Source organism: Ceratotherium simum, chromosome 1, assembly GCF_057802395.1.
Source record: "Ceratotherium simum simum isolate JZ-2026a chromosome 1, ASM5780239v1, whole genome shotgun sequence".
In the NCBI taxonomy this organism is placed as follows: Eukaryota; Metazoa; Chordata; class Mammalia; order Perissodactyla; family Rhinocerotidae; genus Ceratotherium; species Ceratotherium simum.
The window spans coordinates 98,016,794-98,037,010 of record NC_141900.1 but is presented as its reverse complement, the minus strand read 5'-3'; the positions used below and the strand labels follow the sequence as shown (position 1 = coordinate 98,037,010).

Below are 20,217 nucleotides of genomic sequence, written 5' to 3'. Positions count from 1 at the left end.
TGTTTTCCCATCAGCCAAAACAGTCCCTTGTGCATTAACTATATTTCATATTTAAATATGGGGGAGATATTCTGTGAGAAAAGATGCTAGGGAAGGCACACGTGAAAATGAAACAAGAAAAGGTCACAAAAGGGAAATATGGGAAGGGACGACTCTAGGGGATGGTGCACATAATATACTTCAGGGCATAAACTATCACGGGAGATACGTATACTGGAAGATGTCCCTCGGGGGGATACCCAAGAGGCTTGAAGATGGAGAATATCAGCAGATGACTTCTACTGATGAAAGAAGCTTTTCTAAAGGACTATGATGGGGGAGTAACGTCATCATATGTGCTATAAAGCTGGTTAGTGCTTCTATAGCCAGGGAGGCATGGCCTTAGATGTTATGGGATTTCAGTGAAGAGGGGAGGGAGGGAAGAGGCATAATAATTCTGGAGATTATATGGGTCACTGTGTTAGACACAGTTTTTAGTTAGATGGGATAATAGATTTGATGAAAAAAGATTATGCTAGACTTTCAGAAAGTGAGGGCTGTAAGATATCTCAGAAGTCATTTTAGGATGGCTCAGAAAGGCAGCTAACTTGCTCCATGGTCACCCAGGTGACAAGTGGCAGGGATGAGTCCACAGCCCAGGTTTCTTAGCTCTTAGTCATGTGCTCTTAAGTCCCGTCAATATTAGCACTCCTGCAGGTTGGGAGTATTCAAGCCAGTCACCTGCACTGTTGTTTCCATAATTCTTCGGAAGAAAAGAAAAAACCCTTAACAAACATCCAGACACAACCCTCAGTGTTTTCATCCTTATTATCTCATTTAATTCCTATAATCCCTTTTCTACATGAAGAAACTAAGGCTCAAAGAAATTCAATAAGAGCTAATGAGAGTCACAGCCAAGGGTTGATTATCTGAATAAAAGTTGAATTAAATAACATTAAATTAAAACCATATTGTGTAGCCAGGAATGAAGATGTCATGGGAGAGTTTGAGTGTGGGGATTTGAGGTGCTCAATATTGGGTTACAGGAGGGTGGAATGTGTCTCACCAATTACTGCATAGCCCCCAGGTAAGATCTTGTAGATAATGCCATCAAATAAGATGCCATCAGGGAATAGCATGGCCATGATCTCTCCTACCAGCCTTCCAAATGCAGCTCCTACAGGAAGGAAGGAAAGAATTGAGAGATCCAAGTTCTTTATCTTCTATATTTTAAGAGCCAATCCCTCCTTGGGTACTAAGGCCAAATATAAGTCCCCAGCGTCCCAGGCCTTCCCTTATTTCCCCAGTACACTAGATTGCAGCTGTCAGTAAGATCCCAGGCTTCCCATCAGAACTTACCTAGCACAAACACAGGCATGAAGCCTCCGCAAGGTATGGGCATAGTGGTGGCCACGATGGACATCCAGAACTGGGGTAAAAAGAGGCATCAGGATACCCTCTCAACTCCGCCCAACACACACACACACACAGACACACTCAACCTCCTTCCTACTATCCTCCTCCTTCTTGCTTCAAGAGCCCCAGAAATCCTGGGATAGCTAATCCTTCTGGAAGCCATCTTGTCTGTCACCTTTCCTCCAGAACCAAAAACCATGGAGCTCTCAGACTAAGAGATCACCAAAGACAACACTACGAGAAAGTTCTTCCAGATGGTTAACCCAAAAAACACTCTTACTTGGAGTGACTCTATTTGCCTTTAGGTAATCTAGAACAAGGAGTGGAGCCCAGAGGACTCCCCTGTCACTGCTCCAAAAGGGCCCTAGCCCACTATACCCTATTAAGCCAAAAGTTCACCTCAGCAGAGCAGCCTGAAACTCTTGAAGCCAGAGGATACCTTTCCCTGGTCAGATTATGTTTCTCAAAAAGAGCACCTGTTCTAAGTGGCAGACATCTTAAAGTCTTAGTGACTTACTGTGTGACTAATTTAGCTTCAATACAGTCATTTACAAAGCCATTGTATGGGGAACCTCACAAGGGAACCTGGAGTGAAGACCGTCCTGTCTGAGCCATTTCCTTTGACATCAAATCACCTTAAATGAAGGATCAAAAAATCAGATCTGTCCTGGCCCTATTGCAAGGGCAAATTGAGAAAGCCAGAGAAGTCAGCCAATAAACAGAGAATATCTCCAAGGCCAACTTTTTCAGGTAATATTCCACCAGAAATTGGGATAATTTTAACAAAAGCAATAGGTACGTTCTGTGACAAAGAATGCAGAAGAATTGAGAAATAGAATGGAAAAAAGAGTAGTAGTGGAACTTTTGAAATGTCTGTAAAAGAAAAAAATATATAAGACATAATACATAAATTAAGCAACATACTTCCAAAATAAGTAAGCCAATCTTAGAAAAGGATCTCAAACTACTTTGGTGAAAGATAGTAGCAGCTAAAGGTCAGAACAAAGTGCCAGGATGAAAATATTTGCAATTAAAAAACTATACCAATTGCATTGTAAACTAATGAGAAATCAATTTCTTAATTTCCTGAACCTTAGAAAGAATTCCTTTGAGCCATAGTTGACCTCAAGAGGCAGCAACAAAGGCTCTGAGAAGCCTTCACCCCAGAAGAACACATACTTCTTCATGTCAGAATATGACTGCTTAAAACGGTTGAGAACTGCAAAGCTAAATGGACCAATGAAGAGAATATAGACTGAGAATTCCTCGAATGTATAACAAGAGTGTATCTTGTTACCTCCGCCTTCTCTCTGCACTGGCACAATGCTCAGTAAATGTAGGTAGGAGGAAGGAAGGAAAGGAGGGAGGGAGGGAGGGAGGAAGAAAAGAAGAGAGCTTGGTCAAACAGTATTCATGCAAAGCAGAAAAAGCTTCTCAGAGCTAATATTTGCTGAAACACCTAACAGTAATGCTCGTGCGGGACTCCTGTAAACTGTAGATGAGCAGACACCACTGGAGGCTACCATGTCAGACTGTCTGGAAACGGAGTTCTAGGCACTTGTACTTAAAGATTCTTAAGTGATTCTGACATATAATAGTTTGAGACCCCTTGAACTATTCTGTACCAACTCTTTGGAAGAAGTACACGAAAGCCATAAGGGATTTTGTAGGCTCGGGTTAATCTGAAAGCCCCAGTAATACAGATAATAGGTGACCATAGGTCTGAATTCAGAGGATAAACTTTAGATGATCCTCCAAGATACGTGTAAGAACAGATCAAGATCAGAGGGCATTGAAGTTATCCACTGCTATAGCGCACAGAATGACGCATGAATTAGCAAACTTTTTGAGCTATTAGCACATGAAAGGAAAGGTCCAGAAGCAATGTAAGTGATGGGGGACACAAATAACTCCCAAGATTTTAAACACCCAATTCTAGAGAACTGGGAAACTAGAGACCCACTGTCACAGATTCCATTTTATTTAGACTTTTCACCAGAAGGAGGGATACGAAGATGAGGCAAAAAGAATTCTACAGAGCCTCAGGCTGTGCCGAGAACTCAGTGAAACTATGTAGTGATGTTAGACTTATTAAAAGGGAAACTGAGAAGTTGGGATTATATTCATACTCATTGTAAAAGCTCCTGACTTACAGCATGATGATATTTTCCATGTCTTAAGATTGAGGAAGAAGTAAGTTCCCTTTATGAATATTATAAAAAAGCTGAACTGAGAGTCTTATCTGCCTGCACTGAAACTTCCAAAAGACTACATAGGCTAACTTCCAAATCAGACTGTGGAAAAATAGTTCTAGTCAATTTCATATTTTAATTTGGCTATGTGGCCCGTTGCCCACACTTTGGAAATAATAAAGGTATGCTTATGTGTCCAAAGACAGGACAGCGAAAATGCTGGAAGCAGTGATAACTAGGTCATACCATGGATTTATAGCAGTGAATGGTTTTATGTTTATAAATATTATAGGCCTGCTGCAAACTGTTGGGCTTGAAATATAGCCCAGAAAGTGCGTGAGCTTCTTTTCCTGATTCACTTATGATGTAAACATTATTGAGGATATAATTCAGTAAGAATTGATAATAGTGACAAACAGCTGAGTCCTTCTATATAATTCAAGTAGTTTTCTCAGAATAAACTTTAATCCATGAAGTGGAATCCAGATATATACTTGGGAATCCAGGGGTATATATCTGAGGTGAGGTATGGGGGAAATGGTGAAAAATATATAGTACTTCTTTCCTCCAAAAATTTTCAAAAGCTTGACATTTTAAAGTATATATGATCCCAAAGTTACCATATAGCTCAATCTAGAGGAATATCAGAAAAACAGTTATTATCATTGAATGATAAATTCTGAGATGCCATCAGAACTTGGACTTGGTTACTACAGATGGGTTTTTACACTCAACAACTAGTTATAGGAAGTTGGGATTTATAAACTAGAGAAGATGAACTCTACAATGAAAGTCCAAAAAATCAAATCCCTAACAAGACACGGAGAACTTCCTTATGATAAAAATATAAAATCTTTTGAAGGAAGAAATAAAAAAGGATCTAATTAACAAGGTGGGTATGAAAAATATGGAAGCAATAGACCACATGAACCCACCCGGAGTGGAATGGGAAAGAACATACAGAAATACAGCTTTCGGAAAACCCACAGCAAATCCTGAGAATGTAAGTTACAGGGTTGGAACCTGGTGTGTCAAGCACCAGTATCTCTAATCATAAGATCATTGACAAGTACATTAAATGAGTAGCAAAAAACAAAGAAGGAAATTTTAAAACAATTTTTTCACCATAAGCATACGATTTGCCAAATATCAGCAATCAAGTATATTATATATTTGGTGCATATTAAGTGCATAATAACATTTATTGAATAAATGAACTCACTACAGCTATTACAAAATAAATATAACTTAGTGACTCATATCCTGGGGAAATATGGATTCTTATAAAGTATCATGAATAAGTTAACAGCAAGGTATTCAAAAGCATGAAAATTCAGCGTGGACAGACTTTTAAATGAGAGTCTTAATATTCAGAGGAAAACGTTGGATTATTCAGGCAAGACATACTATGAGTAATAAGGTAATCATCAAAAAAGGGAAAAAAAAGGCAATCAGTAATTGTAATAGATGTCACAACCAGGAGTGGAAATAAAAATATCTTTGTATAAGGCAGTAATTGAGAAGTCTATAAATACATGATCCTTGGTGGGCGGATATGAAAAAGAACTGACGTAAAAGAGATCAGCTTTTGTTTCCTAATTGAAGTTAGAAAAAAATGGTTTGAGAATGGCAAAATCCTCACAGCCTCACTACCTAAACAGAATAATAACATTTATAAAAATTATTTATAGTCACTAATAAAACTGATTTAAATATTTTATCTCTTTTGCAAGTCTAGAAAAGAGATTACACACTAGGCTGGAAAGGAAATGGATATGCAAATCATCTAAAAATGGATAATCAGATAAATGGAGAATGAAGTACTTAATTATCTAATATGTGGGGGGATTTGGTTAATTTATCTGAGGTTTTCACACAGTTATCTATGTTGCTAAACTCTGTCTTATTCTTGTTTACTTGCTGCTCTGATGTCTTAAGAATTTAGCAAGTGGAACCATTAGACAGGTTATAATAATTATGGCAACATCACTAAGTTGACATGAATGGGACAACTAGCCTAGATATTGGTTCACTTTTATAGACGAGCAACTTACCTATGCTGTGGTTTCCAAGCTATTTTTTTTAGGTTGGACGACGACCAGATGAAGTTATACCCTTTCCTACCCTAGGCAAACCCTGAGTCCCTGGGTTGAAAACGATAGAAGCTGAGGAGTCAGGAGTGTAGGGTAGGTACCTTCATGATAAAGAAGAGGAAGATGATGATGATAACGTTGACCCGTGGGTGAATCCACACGGCTGACTGGCCCAGGCTCTCAGGGTCACCTACATGTTTTACCCACGTATTGTTGTCAAACAGGGTACTGATGGCTTCACGAGGCATTAACTGTGAGAAGAGGAAGCAAAACCAGGCAGTTCTCCAGGGATATTCGGTACTTCCTTTTTTTAGAGAACTGATTCCCCGTCTCTCTCTTTTTTTTTTTTTTTTTTTTGTGAGGAAGATTGCCCCTGAGCTAACATCCCTTGCCAATCTTCCTCTTTTTGCTGAGGAAGATTGGCCCTGAGCTAACATCTGTGCCCATCTTCCTCCATTTTGTATATGGGATGCCGCCACAGCATGGCTTGATGAGTGGTGCATCCGTCCACACCCAGGATTCGAACCTGTGAACCCCAGGCTGCCAGAGCGAAGTGCATGAACTTAACCACTACACCACCAGGCCACCCTATCCCCTACCCCCCCAACTCCCGTCTCATTTTTCAAGGGTCCCTTTCGCTCTTTTCTAGAGAGAGATTCTATCCTTGGGCAAGAGTACATTTGTTCAGAAGTCTGAGGGACAACTGCGCTGTTTCCTCTTTTCCGTGTGGCCCAGTCCTGGCTTAGTCCCAGCCCTGGCTCAGTGATGTGACCCACCCGCAGACTCCCTTGGAGCTGACCTCTCCAGCCATGAATTGACCCATTCCTGGTGGAAAGGTGAATGAGGCAATGACAAAGGTAACGATTCCAGGATACAGCAGGAGGCTGAAAAAGAAACAGAATTAATCCTTCCCCTAACTTAGCCAAACCCCAGTGGACACTACACTGAACTCCTGCAAGCTGAAGTTTCCTGTAGTCTCAGTTCTTCAAATACAGAGCATTCTCTCTACCAAAAAGCAATCTTTGAAGGAGAAACCATACCACTCACCTCCTACATAGAGTACCAGGGCTTCTGTATTTTATCACAAGCCACCTAAAGGCATTTAATGCCTTCCACAAAGATTAAAAGGGAGGAACTCTTGGAGAAAGCGAATGGGTAGGGCAAAGGAAGGTCGGTGACTCACTGCTTAGCAAGAAACCGGCTGAGGGCCTTGTGCTTTCGGACACCGAGCATGACTTGGCGATGCAGATACACAAATACAGCTCCCAGGAACCCACAGCAAATCCTGAGGGTGCAAGTTATACAGAAATGAAACCCTCATCCCTCGGATCTAGCTGCTGAGGGAAACAAATACGAGGCATCCACCCTCCCTTTCTACCCATCTCCCCGCAACAGTGTACACGTTGTCCAGGCCCGCCCTACCTTCTTCCCAGCTTGGGTCCCTTCCAAGCCAAAGCCACACCCCAGCCCAAGCTCACCACTCCCAGAGCAGGTGACCTGACTGACCCGATGATGGCAAAGGCTGGGAGTTCCTGCAGATCAAAGGGGAAGTCCATTCGGAAATTGGTTCTGAAGAGAGCAGTGATGGTGACTATAGGATGGAAATGTCAAGGATCATGGTGGGAGCATTGCAGAGACCCACAGAGAGGGAACCAGAGGTCATCAGCTTTAAGGATTAATTCCTTCCTTCCTCCAAGCTCAATGTCTCCTATTTAATTTCCTTTTTCTATGCACAACCACTACTCCTCTACTCCATGACTTTATCTTTGTCCTATATCCTTGGGCCTTGGTCCCACTTCCCAAATAATGCCATCCATTCCTTTTCTGCACTGCCCCACAGAGCTTCCCTGCATGCCCCATTACCAGCCTCACTATTTCACACTGCCTTCAGCCCAGGGCTCCCCTGTTACCAGCATCCTTGTTCCATACGGCCAGCACACGGAAAACAAAGGCACTGAACGTCGCTGCAAAGAATCCTCGCCAGTAGTTCCGCACGGCAAAGTAGGTGGAGGTGACCTCGATGCTGAATAGCACTCCTATGGGGACATGGAAGTCGGATCAGAGGCAGATGGAGTGAAAGGCTCTCTCCCACACTCCTCCCCATAGACCTTTTCCTGAACCATGAATCATGAGGGGAAGCAGTAGTGGGACGTAATGATTTTTTGGAGTCCCATGCTCTAAACAATATACCTGCTCGTGCCGGGATGTGGTTCAACAAGATACAGACAGGACGGGAAATGAGGACCCTCAACCCTCAGAACATCAGGATCAGGTGGTTGTGCCCTCTCCAGCCCTTAGAAATCAGGTTTGGGTGGGACTCACAACTGTCAGATATTCACAGGGATTTAAAGGTCATTGAAAAATTTCAGCAGAAAAGTTCCAGGAGAGAAAACCTCCAGAGCAGGTGCTCACCAGGGCTGCCAAGCAGAGCCCAGGATTTACAGGGACTCTCCTTGACATCCCTCCAATCTTCCTCGACTCCTCCCATGCATCATGCACCCTAGGGCAACTCAATGAGGAAGAAATAAGAAAAAGGAATAAGAAAGGTCTTTGCAAGAGCTGACAGTACTCAATATTCCAAGAAAAGAAAGCAGAGGATTCATCCAAATTTTTAAAAAAATTAATATTAAAAACATGACTTAAAAGGACCAAAGCAAGGGGAAAATCAAGAGGCTAGAAGTTAAAAACAATTATGTTTCAGAAAGGCAGGTGAGGTTGAAGGAAAGCTAATTAATCGTCCCAGGTAGCACTGTTTCTGAGATTACATGCTGGAGCAGAAAATGAGGAGGTAGAGATCCAGAAAAATAGCAAGGGTTGGTGGGGATGCTAATGAGGGCATGAAAAGTGCGACTCAAGATTAGAAGAAAAAATCTTTGAACATATTAGGAATAAGGGAGTGGACTTTGATTAGATGCAAAGTAAAAATTGATGACAAGATTACCCCAAACCTAGCTAAGCCTCGTCTTTATCAAAAACAAGGAAGGGAAACCAGGGAAATGCAGCCCATGACTAGATGAATGGACAAGGTGCCTGGCCCCAAGAAAGACTGTGAACTAGTAAGGTTGGTCTCCTCCTTGCCCTGCACAGTGAACGGCTGCTGGCCTGGCCAAGACCCCCAACCTGCTCCCCTGTTCAGGTGGCACATCCTAGCCATTTTCTTCTCCCTATTCTATATTCAAAGTCACATCTCTTGAATCCCTTGGGACTCCGACCCTCTCTTCCATAGTTGACAGGCAATAGTTATAGCAAGTCATTTGCATCAAGGGGAGGGTGGCCTCCAGGTTACTCCATCATGGAGTAGCTGTAGCATTTTGGCAGAGGATTCCTGGTGGTCAGCTCAAGTGTCAACTTTCCTGGGAAGCCATTCCCAAGCCCCCTCCTCAGGTAGAAACAGTCCCTCCCTCACCTTGTTCTCTCAAAATTTGGGACTATCAGAGCACTTACCACTTTGTAGTTATTTGTTTACATCTCTGAGTTCCCCCTAGGATTGAAAGTTCCTTGGAACCCAATACCTAATACAGTGCCTGGTACATGATCAGGGCTCAATGCCTGTTCTAAGGATGAAGAGGAGAGGAGAGGGAAGAAAGAGAACAGAAGAGAATAGAATGGGTGGAATTTCAGAAAAGGGAGCCAGGAAATGGGGAATCTGGGGCAGACAGAGCTTCACCAACCACCCCTTTGCCCCTGCTCCTCAAATCACATCAGGTAAGGCAGCTGCCTCCTTGTCTAAAAGGAGGATTTGACACAGTGGGGAATCAGGTAAAGCAAGTCTCTCTCCTTTTCTTTACCAGTAACAAGACGAAAGTCGGCTTTGATTCGTTGGGGTGTAAACTATCCAACTTACGAATATTTCACAACCATTTTTTGAAATCCTAGGCTAGATTTTCTTTCCCACGATGTGGTTCTGGGACACTTTCCCCAACAGTCTGTCACTGTATACTCAGCAATGAGAACTAATTTTAATATTAGCCTGAGCCAAACAGAAAATGTGCTGCTAAAAGGAAACAAAGCATTAAGAACACAAACAGCTTTTGGAAACCCTCTTATCTCTCAAGTTCTGTAATGTTCCTCTCTTGTCCCCCCTAGATGTTCTTCATCTTCTCCTCTGGCCCCTGCCCTGCCCAGAGCCCTGTCTTTGGTCTCCTACTCTGGCTACTCATAGGCACACTTCTCTCTTCATTTCATTATGCCCATAGCTTCAACTACTACCTACCTGCTACTGGTTAGCAAAGCTATGTTTTCAACTCAGTTCCTGAACTTCAGACTCACCAGCCCGGGTGCCTATGTAATATCACTTGGCTATGCCACAGGAACTCCAAACTCAACATATTCACAGTGAAATGTATCGACTCTCCCAGAGCTGTTTCAATTTCCTGTATTCCCTATCTTGCTTACTAGCACCACTATCCACCCAGTTTTCCTCATTATAAACTTGGGAGTTGGACTAGATTTCTTCTATTCTCTTACCCTTCATATCCTCATATAAAATCAGCCATTAGGTCGCATCAGTTTTACTTTCTATTGCCCATATATATCATCCTCTTCTCTCTCTCTCCTGCCTCTGTCCCATTCAGTTTCTCTTCATCTAGCATGAGGACTGTGACAGTAGTCTTCTTGTTAGTCTTGGATTAATCCCACTAATCCACAGGCCGGTTGTATCCTGCACATATCTGCCAAATATGTGGCAGTGGCCATGTCACTTCCTTGCTCCAAATTCTTCCACGACTCCCCTTGACACCCATGACAGCATTTCCCACAGTCAGGAAATGACTCCACGAGAAGATCCTTGCAAAAGGGATTCTGTGGGAAATGCTGTATTTGAGCCACATTTTGGATACTCACAATGCATGTCAGCATGTCAAACATTCTGATAACTTTTCCAGCTGAAAAAACTACCTATTTAGCACAGCATTTTCCAACTTATTTGAGCTGGAACTCTTTCTACATTACATCCAGTAACACCATGAAGAATGGTACTCTGTAAAACACATTTAGGCAAACTCTAGCCTAGAGAATAAAATCTACATTCTTGCGCATGGCCTATGAGGTTCTTTCATGATTCAGTCCTCATTTACCTGTCCAGACTCACTTCCTGTCGTTCCTTTCCCTGAATCCTCTAGCAGTTCTCATCTACTGTAATTATAATCCCACAGCACAGAGTGCCCATAACCGAAGCAAAAAGATGTTTGTCATCTTAGTGGAATGTTGAAGTATATTTCTTTTATTGGTATAAGGAATTAAGAGTTGACTACACAGTGAATAAATTCTCTTAATACTTATTTTTCCTTTCAGAACTTTCTGTGTTCATAAAAAATATCAAGTTATGCTACCTGCCATGACATTTATTATTTGCCACTTAATCCAACCATCCAGAAAATGGCATCTTAACTTTTCAATGGTAAATATTTTCTTGTGTCAAGAGCCATGTTTTATCTATAACTTTCCTATGGTCTTTCCCATACTCAATACAGGACCAACAAGAACCTTCCTCATTCATCCCAGAAATTCCAGTTTTATGCCAAAAAATGCAGGTTCTCTTCACTTTAGAAGAAGCTAGCTGATTAAAAATCAAAACCAAAAATATTCTACCTCTCTAAAACTGTTCTTCAGACTTTCTGGATTTGTAAGGTGAAAGAGTAAATACAGGTGAAAGTGAGTATAAATGTAAGTGTGAACATTTAATGTGTGTAGAAATTCAAACATACTACCCTTCTCCGATGGGGACTAATGACTTTAATGACAAGAGCTGACAACAGAAGTGCACAGGATGCGAGCTGACACGTTTGCTGACCTGATCTCCGTAAGCTGCGGCACTGGCGCAGTGTCCGTACAATGAGCATGATGCATTTTCATGAACTCTAAATGCTTATCCATATATCATTCCTGAGCCAAGCCGTGTTAGCTACCTGAAGACTCCTCTATGAAAGAACTAACTACATTTTCATAATTGAAGAGATACGTCTAACAGCTGGTGTATTTAAGAAGCATATGCCTTTTCTGCAATTTTGTTTCTCTAATTGTCAACTTGGTGTCCTTTTTATCACCATGAATCCAATGAATGATCCATATAGTCCCTGCTTTGTTAATCTCATTTACTCATCAACTGATACTGATGAGTAAAATAAACAGATGCAACTGCTTTCTCTGACCATGCCCATTTGTTAGTCATCCAGGACAAGGAAAATAATCCGGAAGGTTGCTCTTTGCCTTATCCGTGTAGAAAGAGCTGAACTCAACTTTAAATTGCTGGCCAGGAACAATGATCCTTTCCCTCCCATGTAGTCCTTGCTTAAAACTGGCCATTAATCTGAATAAGGTCCACCCAATCTCCGGGGTCCTTAATAACACACAACAAAATGTAGGTTTTCCCTTGGAGAAGAAAGTGCACAGAGTCCCCTGTTAGAAGATATAAGTGGAGGGCAAAAACATCCAACAATACAGAAAGGTTTTAATATAAGTAGGGGATCCACGGAGGCTGCCTCAGTTTTCATTCCTGGCTTTACACTTGCTAACAGAATGACCTTGCTCAGGTCACTTGTCCTCTCTATCATCAGTTCCCTCCTCTCTCTCCTCTACAGTATCAGTCTCACACAGCTTTTGGGGGGGATAAATGTAAAGTGCTTAGAACACTGCCTACACATAGTAAATGCTCACTAAAAGTTAGCTATTCTTGCAATGCTCTTGTTTTAACTGGTAATGCTCGCACTTGAGGATGCCGACCAAAACTGTTTTAGGAGCAAGATCGGGCAAGTGGACTGATGTAGGAGGGGGAATCACTTGCCTCCAAGTGGTGTCCCAAAACAACAGCCAACTCCTACAGCACAGCCGACCGTCAGCATATCAGTGTAATAGTATGGCTGCTACTAGGGGAGAGACAGACAAGGACACAGGTGGGAGGGGTGGGGAAGGGAGCAGAGAGAGGTAAGGAGGACAAGCAAGGGTGGGAAGTAAGGCAGAAGGAGAGGCTTAAGTCCCTGGGAATCATAGTGGTCCCATCTCCCCAAGCGATTCCCAGGCCAAGAGCAACTCAATGAGTTTGGCAAACAGGAAGTGACCTTATAGCACAAGGCCAAACATAGAAAAGGAAATAAAAGTTAGGCAAATATACGGAAGGCAGGTAAGCCAATAAATGGTCACCAGAGAGGGGCTGGAGATGGGGACAATCGGGGCAAGGAGCGTCAATAGCAAGAGAGACAGGAAACGACTTCAGACAAATAGTACCAATAAAGGCCTGCGTGAAACAGCCGCCAGCCTCGAAGAAAGGACACATAGCCCTTTGGCAGAACAGTGTGGGTGCCTGGAGACCAGGGGCTGTGATCCAGGGTCACTCTCTGAATGCCCACCCACCAGTTTCTTCAGCAAGCACCCGTCTCCACCCCAAAGCTGTGGCGGCCACCCAAACCCTCCTTCCGAGTCATGCTCGGGCAACCGGGGGAGGGAGGAAGTGGGACTTGCCTCCGATAGGGGCCGCAAAGCAGCATCCCACGCCCACTGCGCAGGCGGACACCAGGAGATCAAGCCGCCCAGGCACGGTCTGCAACAGAGAAGCACGCGCGACGAGGAGGGCAGAGAGCTGGGGCAGGGGGCAGTGCTTCCGTAAGAGGGGCGGGGGGCAGGAACGACCAAAGGACAGGGGTAGCACAGGAGGGCAACGTGGAGGGGACGGATACAGGGGGCGTGTGGACGAGCAGGGTCAGCATAGGAGCTGACCAAGGTGCAGCCCCGGCGCAGGGGCACAGATCAGGAAGGGCGAGGCGTCCTGGGACCGGCACAGGCTCAGCAGCGGCGTCGTGTGGCTAGGCTAGGCGGGTGGGGGGATGTGTGTGGAGGGTGAGGGAGCGTGGATCAGCGTAATGCCCCATTTCAGCATCACGGCCAGCCCAGAGCAAAGGCAGCCCTCTGACACCCTGGCCACACACGGCCCTACCTCATTTTACTTTCTCAACCTTACCTCATATACTCCACAGAACACCGACATAAACTTGCTGAGGACGGCGGCGCAGATGCTGGCGATGTGGACAAAAGGGCCCTGCGAGAGAGAAGGAGGGCAGGGGGTCAGGAGTAGGGGCCCACATGGGAGGCTTTGAGGCATTCGATGGACTAACATTTATTGCTCCAGGCGCTGTACTAGGTGCTGGAAATACAGAAGTGAGTAAGAGAGAGGTTCTGGTCTCATCCCGGAGAGCAAGGGAGGTGATACAGCAGCATATTCTCATTTCAGAAAATGCTAGGGGCTGTGGAGAAATTGAGGGAGGGCAAGGGGGTAGAGAGAGGCAGGACAGATGAGGGTGGGGTGGGGGTGTGTTTAGAGAAGGTGCTCAGCAAAGGTCACAAATGAGTAGTGCCTTGAATGAAAGGAAGGAGTGAGCCATGTGGGTGTCAGGAGGAAGAATGTTCCAGGCTGAGGGTACAGCAAGTGCAGGAACCCTGAGAGGGGGACAGGCTTGCGTGGTTGAGGGACAGGAAGGAGGCCTTGTCACCCAAAGTGCCAGTGAACGAGGGGCAGCCTGGGAGGACAGAAGACCAGACAGAGAGGAGCTAGATCACCACAGGCCTCCTAGGCCCCAGTAAGAAGCTTGGATTTCACTTTAAGGAAAATGGAAAGCCATTAGAAGCTCTTGACCAGAGGTCAGACATTACTGATTCCATTTTGAAAAGATGACTCTGGCTGCTGCTGTGTGGAGTATTGACTGTAGCAGGGCAAGAATGTGCATGAGTATAACCTTGAGCAGAGCACAGCCTCTTTTCTAGGTCTCAGTTCTCGCATATTAAAACAAGGGAATGGGTCTGGATTATCTCTAAGGCAGTGGTCCTCAACCGGGGGAGATTTTGACCCCCAGGGGACATTTGGCAATGTCTGGAGATATTCCGGTTGTCACAACTGGGGATGCTACTGGCATCTAAAGGGTAGAGGCCAGGGATGCTGCTAGTCATCCTACAATGCACAGGATGTCCCCCCAGAACAAAGAATTATTCAGCCCAAAATGTCAGTAGTGCCCAGATTGGGAGACTCTGCTCTAAGGCACTCCCAGCTCTGACATTTTTGTCACTCTGTCTCAGGACAAGGACCTTCCCATGTATTTCCCCTCCTTAATGCCCCTTGGCCCTGACCCTGTCCCTGTCCCTGTCCCTGTGCCTATGGTCCATGTCTGCTCCCAGAGCTCCCTCTAGACCCAGTGCTGCCCTCTGTTGGATGGCCTGCCGTCTCACACTTCAGTAACAGCGGACCTACCTCCTTCCCCACAGGGATGCCACTTCCCAGCCCTGCAGTCAGGGCAACAACCTTGGCCACGAAGGCCTTGAGGGTGAGATATTCCTTCAGGACAACCCCACGAAGAATTGTCTTCATTTCAGGGATTCCAGAGCCTAAAGGGGTTTAAAAAAATGATTATGTGCAGGTTCAAGCTAGAGGTTAAAAGGGAGATGAACATCCAGACAATGGACATGGAGATGTGGGAGGGGAGAGGGCTGTGGTGGGAGGACAATGGCAAGGCAGGTGAAAGGGCTGTCAGCAGGGCTGGTGAGGGAGGACATGGGGTGGAAAGGTCTGCAGGCCAATGAGATCATGCTGATGACAGGACGTGGGTAGGATCTGCGGGGAAGTTCTCACCAACAGCTTGGGGAGAGATGAGGTGGCAAAAGAGAGCGCTGAAGAGGACGAGAATAAGTGGGAAAGTGACCCAGGCCAGGAACTGCAGAGGCAGGCTGGGCTGCATCTGGTAGTAGGTCCACTTGTAGGCTGCAAAGACATGCACCTGGGCTCAGTCCAGTGTAGAGGGAATGTTACCGCCACCCCCAGGCCCACAGCACAGGACAACATGCAAGGAGCATGCTCGGGCCGTGGCTATCTTGTTTGACCTCACGAGATGGCACTATTCTCATTTGACATGGGGGAACCTGAGTTGTGGGAGGTGATGCGACCTGTTCAAGTTCCTACCACTTGTAGGAGGTAGAGTCAGTGGCAGTGCTGCAAACCACGCTCGAGTGCTGGGGATGTAGGTGTGGCATTAGAGGCTGTGGGGTCACTAACCACCCTGGTTTGCCCAGAACTGAGGGGTTCCTGACACTTAGGGTGTTCAGTGCTAAAACTGGGAAAGTCTTGGGAGAACTGGGACGAGTTGGTCACGCTATAAGAGGCACGCACAGCGTGGTTGGAAGCAGGTGGAAGAGGCAGGAGAAATGGGTCTGGTCTTGTCCGGGGCCAGAGTCACACCTGACCTCTGTGCAACATCCGCCTCCCCAAACACACCCGGCTTAGCCCAGGGAGAAACCCCAGAAACAGCCACAGTATGGGGAGAGGCTGAAGGTAAAGGGCCAGGTTAAACCTACCCTGAAGGCTTTTGGCACTGACATAATCCATGCTCCAGCTAACCAGAGCCATAAGTAGTCCCAGAAGCACCAGAAAGATCCAGTCTTCCCCTAATTTTCTTCTCACCACGAGTTCCAGGCGGCGGATACAATCTAGGAAGAGAAGAGGGTAAAGAGAAGCAGCCAATCAATCACCACTCTGGGTGTATGACTGGGGACTGCGGGGAGGTGCTGGGCCCTCAGGGTCTTGTCTACATGTTTCATTCACTGAGTTTCACTTCACCTCTCTGCCCTTCCAAAGGCATCCAAGTCCAACTCCCCATTGGATACCTGATTCCTTTCTAAAACCCTTGTTTCTTGGGGCTGGGTGGGAGGGATAGCAGGAACCAGGCAAAGGGAGAAGGAAGTGGAAGAGATGCCTTTTCTCAATACTTGGAGGAGGGCTTAGGTGTGCATGTGGGGAGGGTGGAGGGCAGGATATATGCAAGGGGACATCCAGGTTAGTCCCCGAATCCCTGTACCTCCTTCTATTCCAGATTCCTTTACTCGTCAGGCCCCATCACCTTGACATTTAGAATAGTGATCCTCATCCTTGCTGTCTATGGTAGGACTGGAGTCTGTCTTCTTGGGCATCTGTAAGTCCTGCTCCTCATCCAAGAATTGCTCTTTGTGATGACCATAAATCTGGACAGAGGGAGAATAGGAAATGTCTGTCTTGTTGAAGAGTCAAAGGAATAGACCCAGAGAAAAAGCAAACAGCTTTTTAAAATCCTGGGTGTTGAGGGCCTCCTTTAGGGTCACTTTGTGGTCACCCCTGCCCTCCACCGCCTGCTCTCCATCCACTCTTTATGCCTGTCTGTCCTTCCTCATCCTCTCTGCATCTGTACTCATCTTGGGCAATGGCAGCCTTCATCAGGGAGGCCAATTTCTACTCTGAAGTAGAGATACAAGAACTGTGCTAAGACTGGGCATCACTGTCAATTAGATGTTTATGTATCGCTCTGCTTACCGTATCTCAACCTCTCTCTCTCCTATTTCTCCAGAACCCTCGCACTGACTTCCCTCCTGGGAATCCTAACGTGGACAGGGTGAGGACAGACCAGCAGGTGACTCTTGGTTGCACTTTGCCTTGGTGTTTCTAGCCTTACTTCAGGCCCCTCAGATGCTCTGCCAAACTTAGAGAAAGCCCGTCCACTCACCTTCCTGTGCTTGTATGCACAAACAGGAACCAGTCCTGATAAGGCAAGTCCGTCTACTTCTTCCCAGAGCAAGATAATTAGATGCCCCCCCAAATGAGAAGAGGGTGGAGCAGCACCCTCAGATCTGGTAGCCCTCCGCTCTCATCCAGACTTAGAGTGTGTGTGTTTGTGGGGGTGGGAGAGGGGTAGGGCAAGGTCTCCAACTGCTTTTAGCCTGCCCCACCCCCACTGCACTAACTCTGTCCTCTGGGGCCAGGGTCAGGCCAGGCCACGTTGCTGGTTCTGGGAGAGCCTGAGTAGAAGAGATCTGATTTCACAATATGAGCAGCAGAGTTTATGCTTGAGTCCTGGACAGGCACAAACTAATACCCTGCTCATTGCTGTTTCATCTTCTGGGATGAGGTGTGTGACGAAGAAGGGCAGTGTTTCCCTCCAGGCCCTACCTGGAACCCAGAGAGAAGACACTACCAATGGAGGTCAGCGCACATCCACAGGCAGTCTCAGCTCCCTTGGGTCCCAGGCTGGTGGACATGAGGAAGGGGTGGGGGTGCTTCATACCAAACTTGGGCTGGGAAACACCTTAAGATCAGGGCTGACCACCACAGCAGAGCAGGGCTAGGGGAGGGGAGGGAGAAGTCAAAACTCACATCTGAAAGGGATGTGGTGTCTGGGATTCGTTAACAAAAATGCCAGTGTGTGTAGGAGTGAGGCTGGGAATGGGAAGGATAGATGAAACAATGTTGACAAAATATTGATAATTGTTGAAGCTGGGTAAGGGGTATTTGGGGATTCATTACACTGTTCTCTTTATTTTTGTGTAAGTTTGAAATTTTCCATAGTAAAAATTAAACAGAGAAAAACTTATATATAAATTCCGCTTCTTTGCTTTCAAGGCCCCATGGAAACCAGCCCAACCCTACTTTCCAAATTAATTTCCCATTCCTTTCCAGCATGAAGTGTCATGCTTAGTTTGCTTGCCTTCCTCACTGTCACCAGAAAGTGCCATCACTGCACTTTTACTCAAGCTGTCCACCCACCCAGATGTGACTTCGTGTGCAGGTGAGAGTGAGCACAGCGCCATGAGGAGGGGTCTTTCTGTCCAATCCCACACAAGGCTCCAAGGCCAGGCCAGGCCCCACGCTCTCCAGGAAGCCCCCTCTGACTAACCATTCAAGCCCCCCCGACTTTTGTGTCCCCACCCCACAACTGATTCCCCAGGGCTGCCCTTAGCAACCAGCCCCAGGGACTGATTAGGACTGGGACGTGGATCCTCTTGACCCCCAATCCTCAGACCACTGGCACAGCCCACCCCTCAGGTTCCCAGCCCTGTGCAGATCCCCTAAACTAAAGGAACCACAGGCACCCCCGTTAGCTAAAACACTTTTCAATTCTGGTTTCCTGGTCCTCCTGACAGCTTCCATCCTGTCACACTCTGCATGCCATCATCATGCACTACTCATCACAACCTGCATGTTTATCTGCGACAGTCTCCTAACCCTTCCTTTAGTTGTGTCCATCCCATTCCCCTCTCCTACATTTCTGTAACCCACCAATCCCCACTCCTGGAGGATAGGTATCCTTGGACACCCCAAATCAGTCTGCAGGCCCTTCTCGCTGGGCTCATATCTCCGTGACTTCCAAATGCCTACCACTTAACAAGTTCTCACTTGAGAAATCTTCCCACCTGAACATTTGATTGGATTTCTTCTGCTTATTTTGACATTGGTACATCTTTGATCATTGATATGCAATTCAGTCCTTTTTCTCCACTTATCCCAACTATTTTCTTCTGCCTTCTGCAGAAGTGTTTATTTGTGTGTGTTCTGCCAAGTGTCGGGGAGGGAGAAATCTGGTGTTGCCTGCATGTGGGTGAGGGTGTAAGAGACAGCTCGCACACACAGAGGTGTGGGCTCCTACGCCAGTCACTCCATGTGGGTTATGTAAGCATGAGCTTCTCAAGCATGTGTGGCTCTGCTGTTCCACATAGGATTCTGTTAGTAAAGGTTATATAAAAGTACATGTGTATCTCTACAAGTGCACACTTAGCTGAGGCCAGCCCTTTGAAGGACTTGCATATTTTGAACACATTACCATATACTTTTTTAAGTTAGAAAAGATAACACCACTCCCTCTTTTTGCCTAATCCCTCATTTCCCCCAATCCGTCGTACCACTGTCTCCTCGGATCTACTGCCCACTCCCCTTAGGACTTTACCTGTGTGGGGTTGGCCTTAGGACGGGGGCCTGCATCCCTCCAGAGCCTGTGCTGAAGACCCCCGTTCTCAGAGGGCAGTCCGTAGCTGGTGCAGTGTTCAAAGGGCATATACTGGTACTGGGGGGCACTACCCCACCAGCTTTGCTCGCCTCTGCGCCGCTGGGACTCAGATGGTTCCATGCTCCCTCCCCCAGCCAGGCTGTGGCCTGCTTGCCCCCGTCCTCCCCCCAGTATAGCTCCTTAAGCCTGTCCTCTTGCCTGTCCCCAAGGCGTCTGGGGCAGCATGCCCACCTCCAGCTATTTATAGCCATCTCTCCGTCACATGACCCCCCCATTGCCACATCTGATCTGCTTGGGGTCGAAGCAGGTGTGAGAGCAGTGCGGGGGAGGGGGTGGAATGAGAACCTGAGGGACAGCCCCACGGGGAATTCCCTCAGCAAGGCCAGCAGCACTGTCCCCCTCCTTAGTCACTAGGAGGCTTCCAGCCCCAAGCCACTAGTCCCTCTTTAAATATCGCCCAGACCAGCATGGAAAACTGCTTAGCATGCTCTCAAACCTGTGTGCTCCCGGCAAGAGCCGAATCTGCACCCTCTGTGTCCCACCTCTTTTTGTCAGTATCAGTATGTGGAAAGGTGAGGGGTGGGGTGCTGGATGTAGTGACTCGAAGGTCTGCAAGCACTGAAGAGTAACTCACCTGGGAGAGTAACCGGTGCCTCTCTGCCATCTTTCCCTGTGGGGTTGTTCCCAGCTCCGTATCTCCCCGAGGTGTAGTCCTCATCTGTCGGACCAGCTCTCCCAACCCATCCAAGTTTCAGT

General features: G+C 46.2%; 1 protein-coding gene across 1 annotated transcript in view; it reads right to left on the bottom strand.

The window, feature by feature from the left end:
* CLCN1 (chloride voltage-gated channel 1) overlaps positions 1-19,581 on the bottom strand; it is a 29,206-nt gene extending 9,625 nt beyond the window's left edge. The window contains exons 1-14 of the mRNA XM_004430663.3: positions 19,402-19,581; positions 16,552-16,672; positions 16,010-16,141; positions 15,291-15,419; positions 14,913-15,046; positions 13,632-13,709; positions 12,462-12,540; positions 7,591-7,716; positions 7,187-7,271; positions 6,864-6,965; positions 6,480-6,564; positions 5,782-5,931; positions 1,339-1,408; positions 1,046-1,156 (exon numbers count right to left, since the gene is read on the bottom strand). Of these exons, the coding sequence (XP_004430720.1) occupies positions 1,046-1,156; positions 1,339-1,408; positions 5,782-5,931; positions 6,480-6,564; positions 6,864-6,965; positions 7,187-7,271; positions 7,591-7,716; positions 12,462-12,540; positions 13,632-13,709; positions 14,913-15,046; positions 15,291-15,419; positions 16,010-16,141; positions 16,552-16,672; positions 19,402-19,581 (1,582 nt within the window). The remainder of the gene's footprint in view (positions 1-1,045; positions 1,157-1,338; positions 1,409-5,781; positions 5,932-6,479; positions 6,565-6,863; positions 6,966-7,186; positions 7,272-7,590; positions 7,717-12,461; positions 12,541-13,631; positions 13,710-14,912; positions 15,047-15,290; positions 15,420-16,009; positions 16,142-16,551; positions 16,673-19,401) is intronic.
* Between the last annotated feature and the right edge of the window lie 636 nt (positions 19,582-20,217).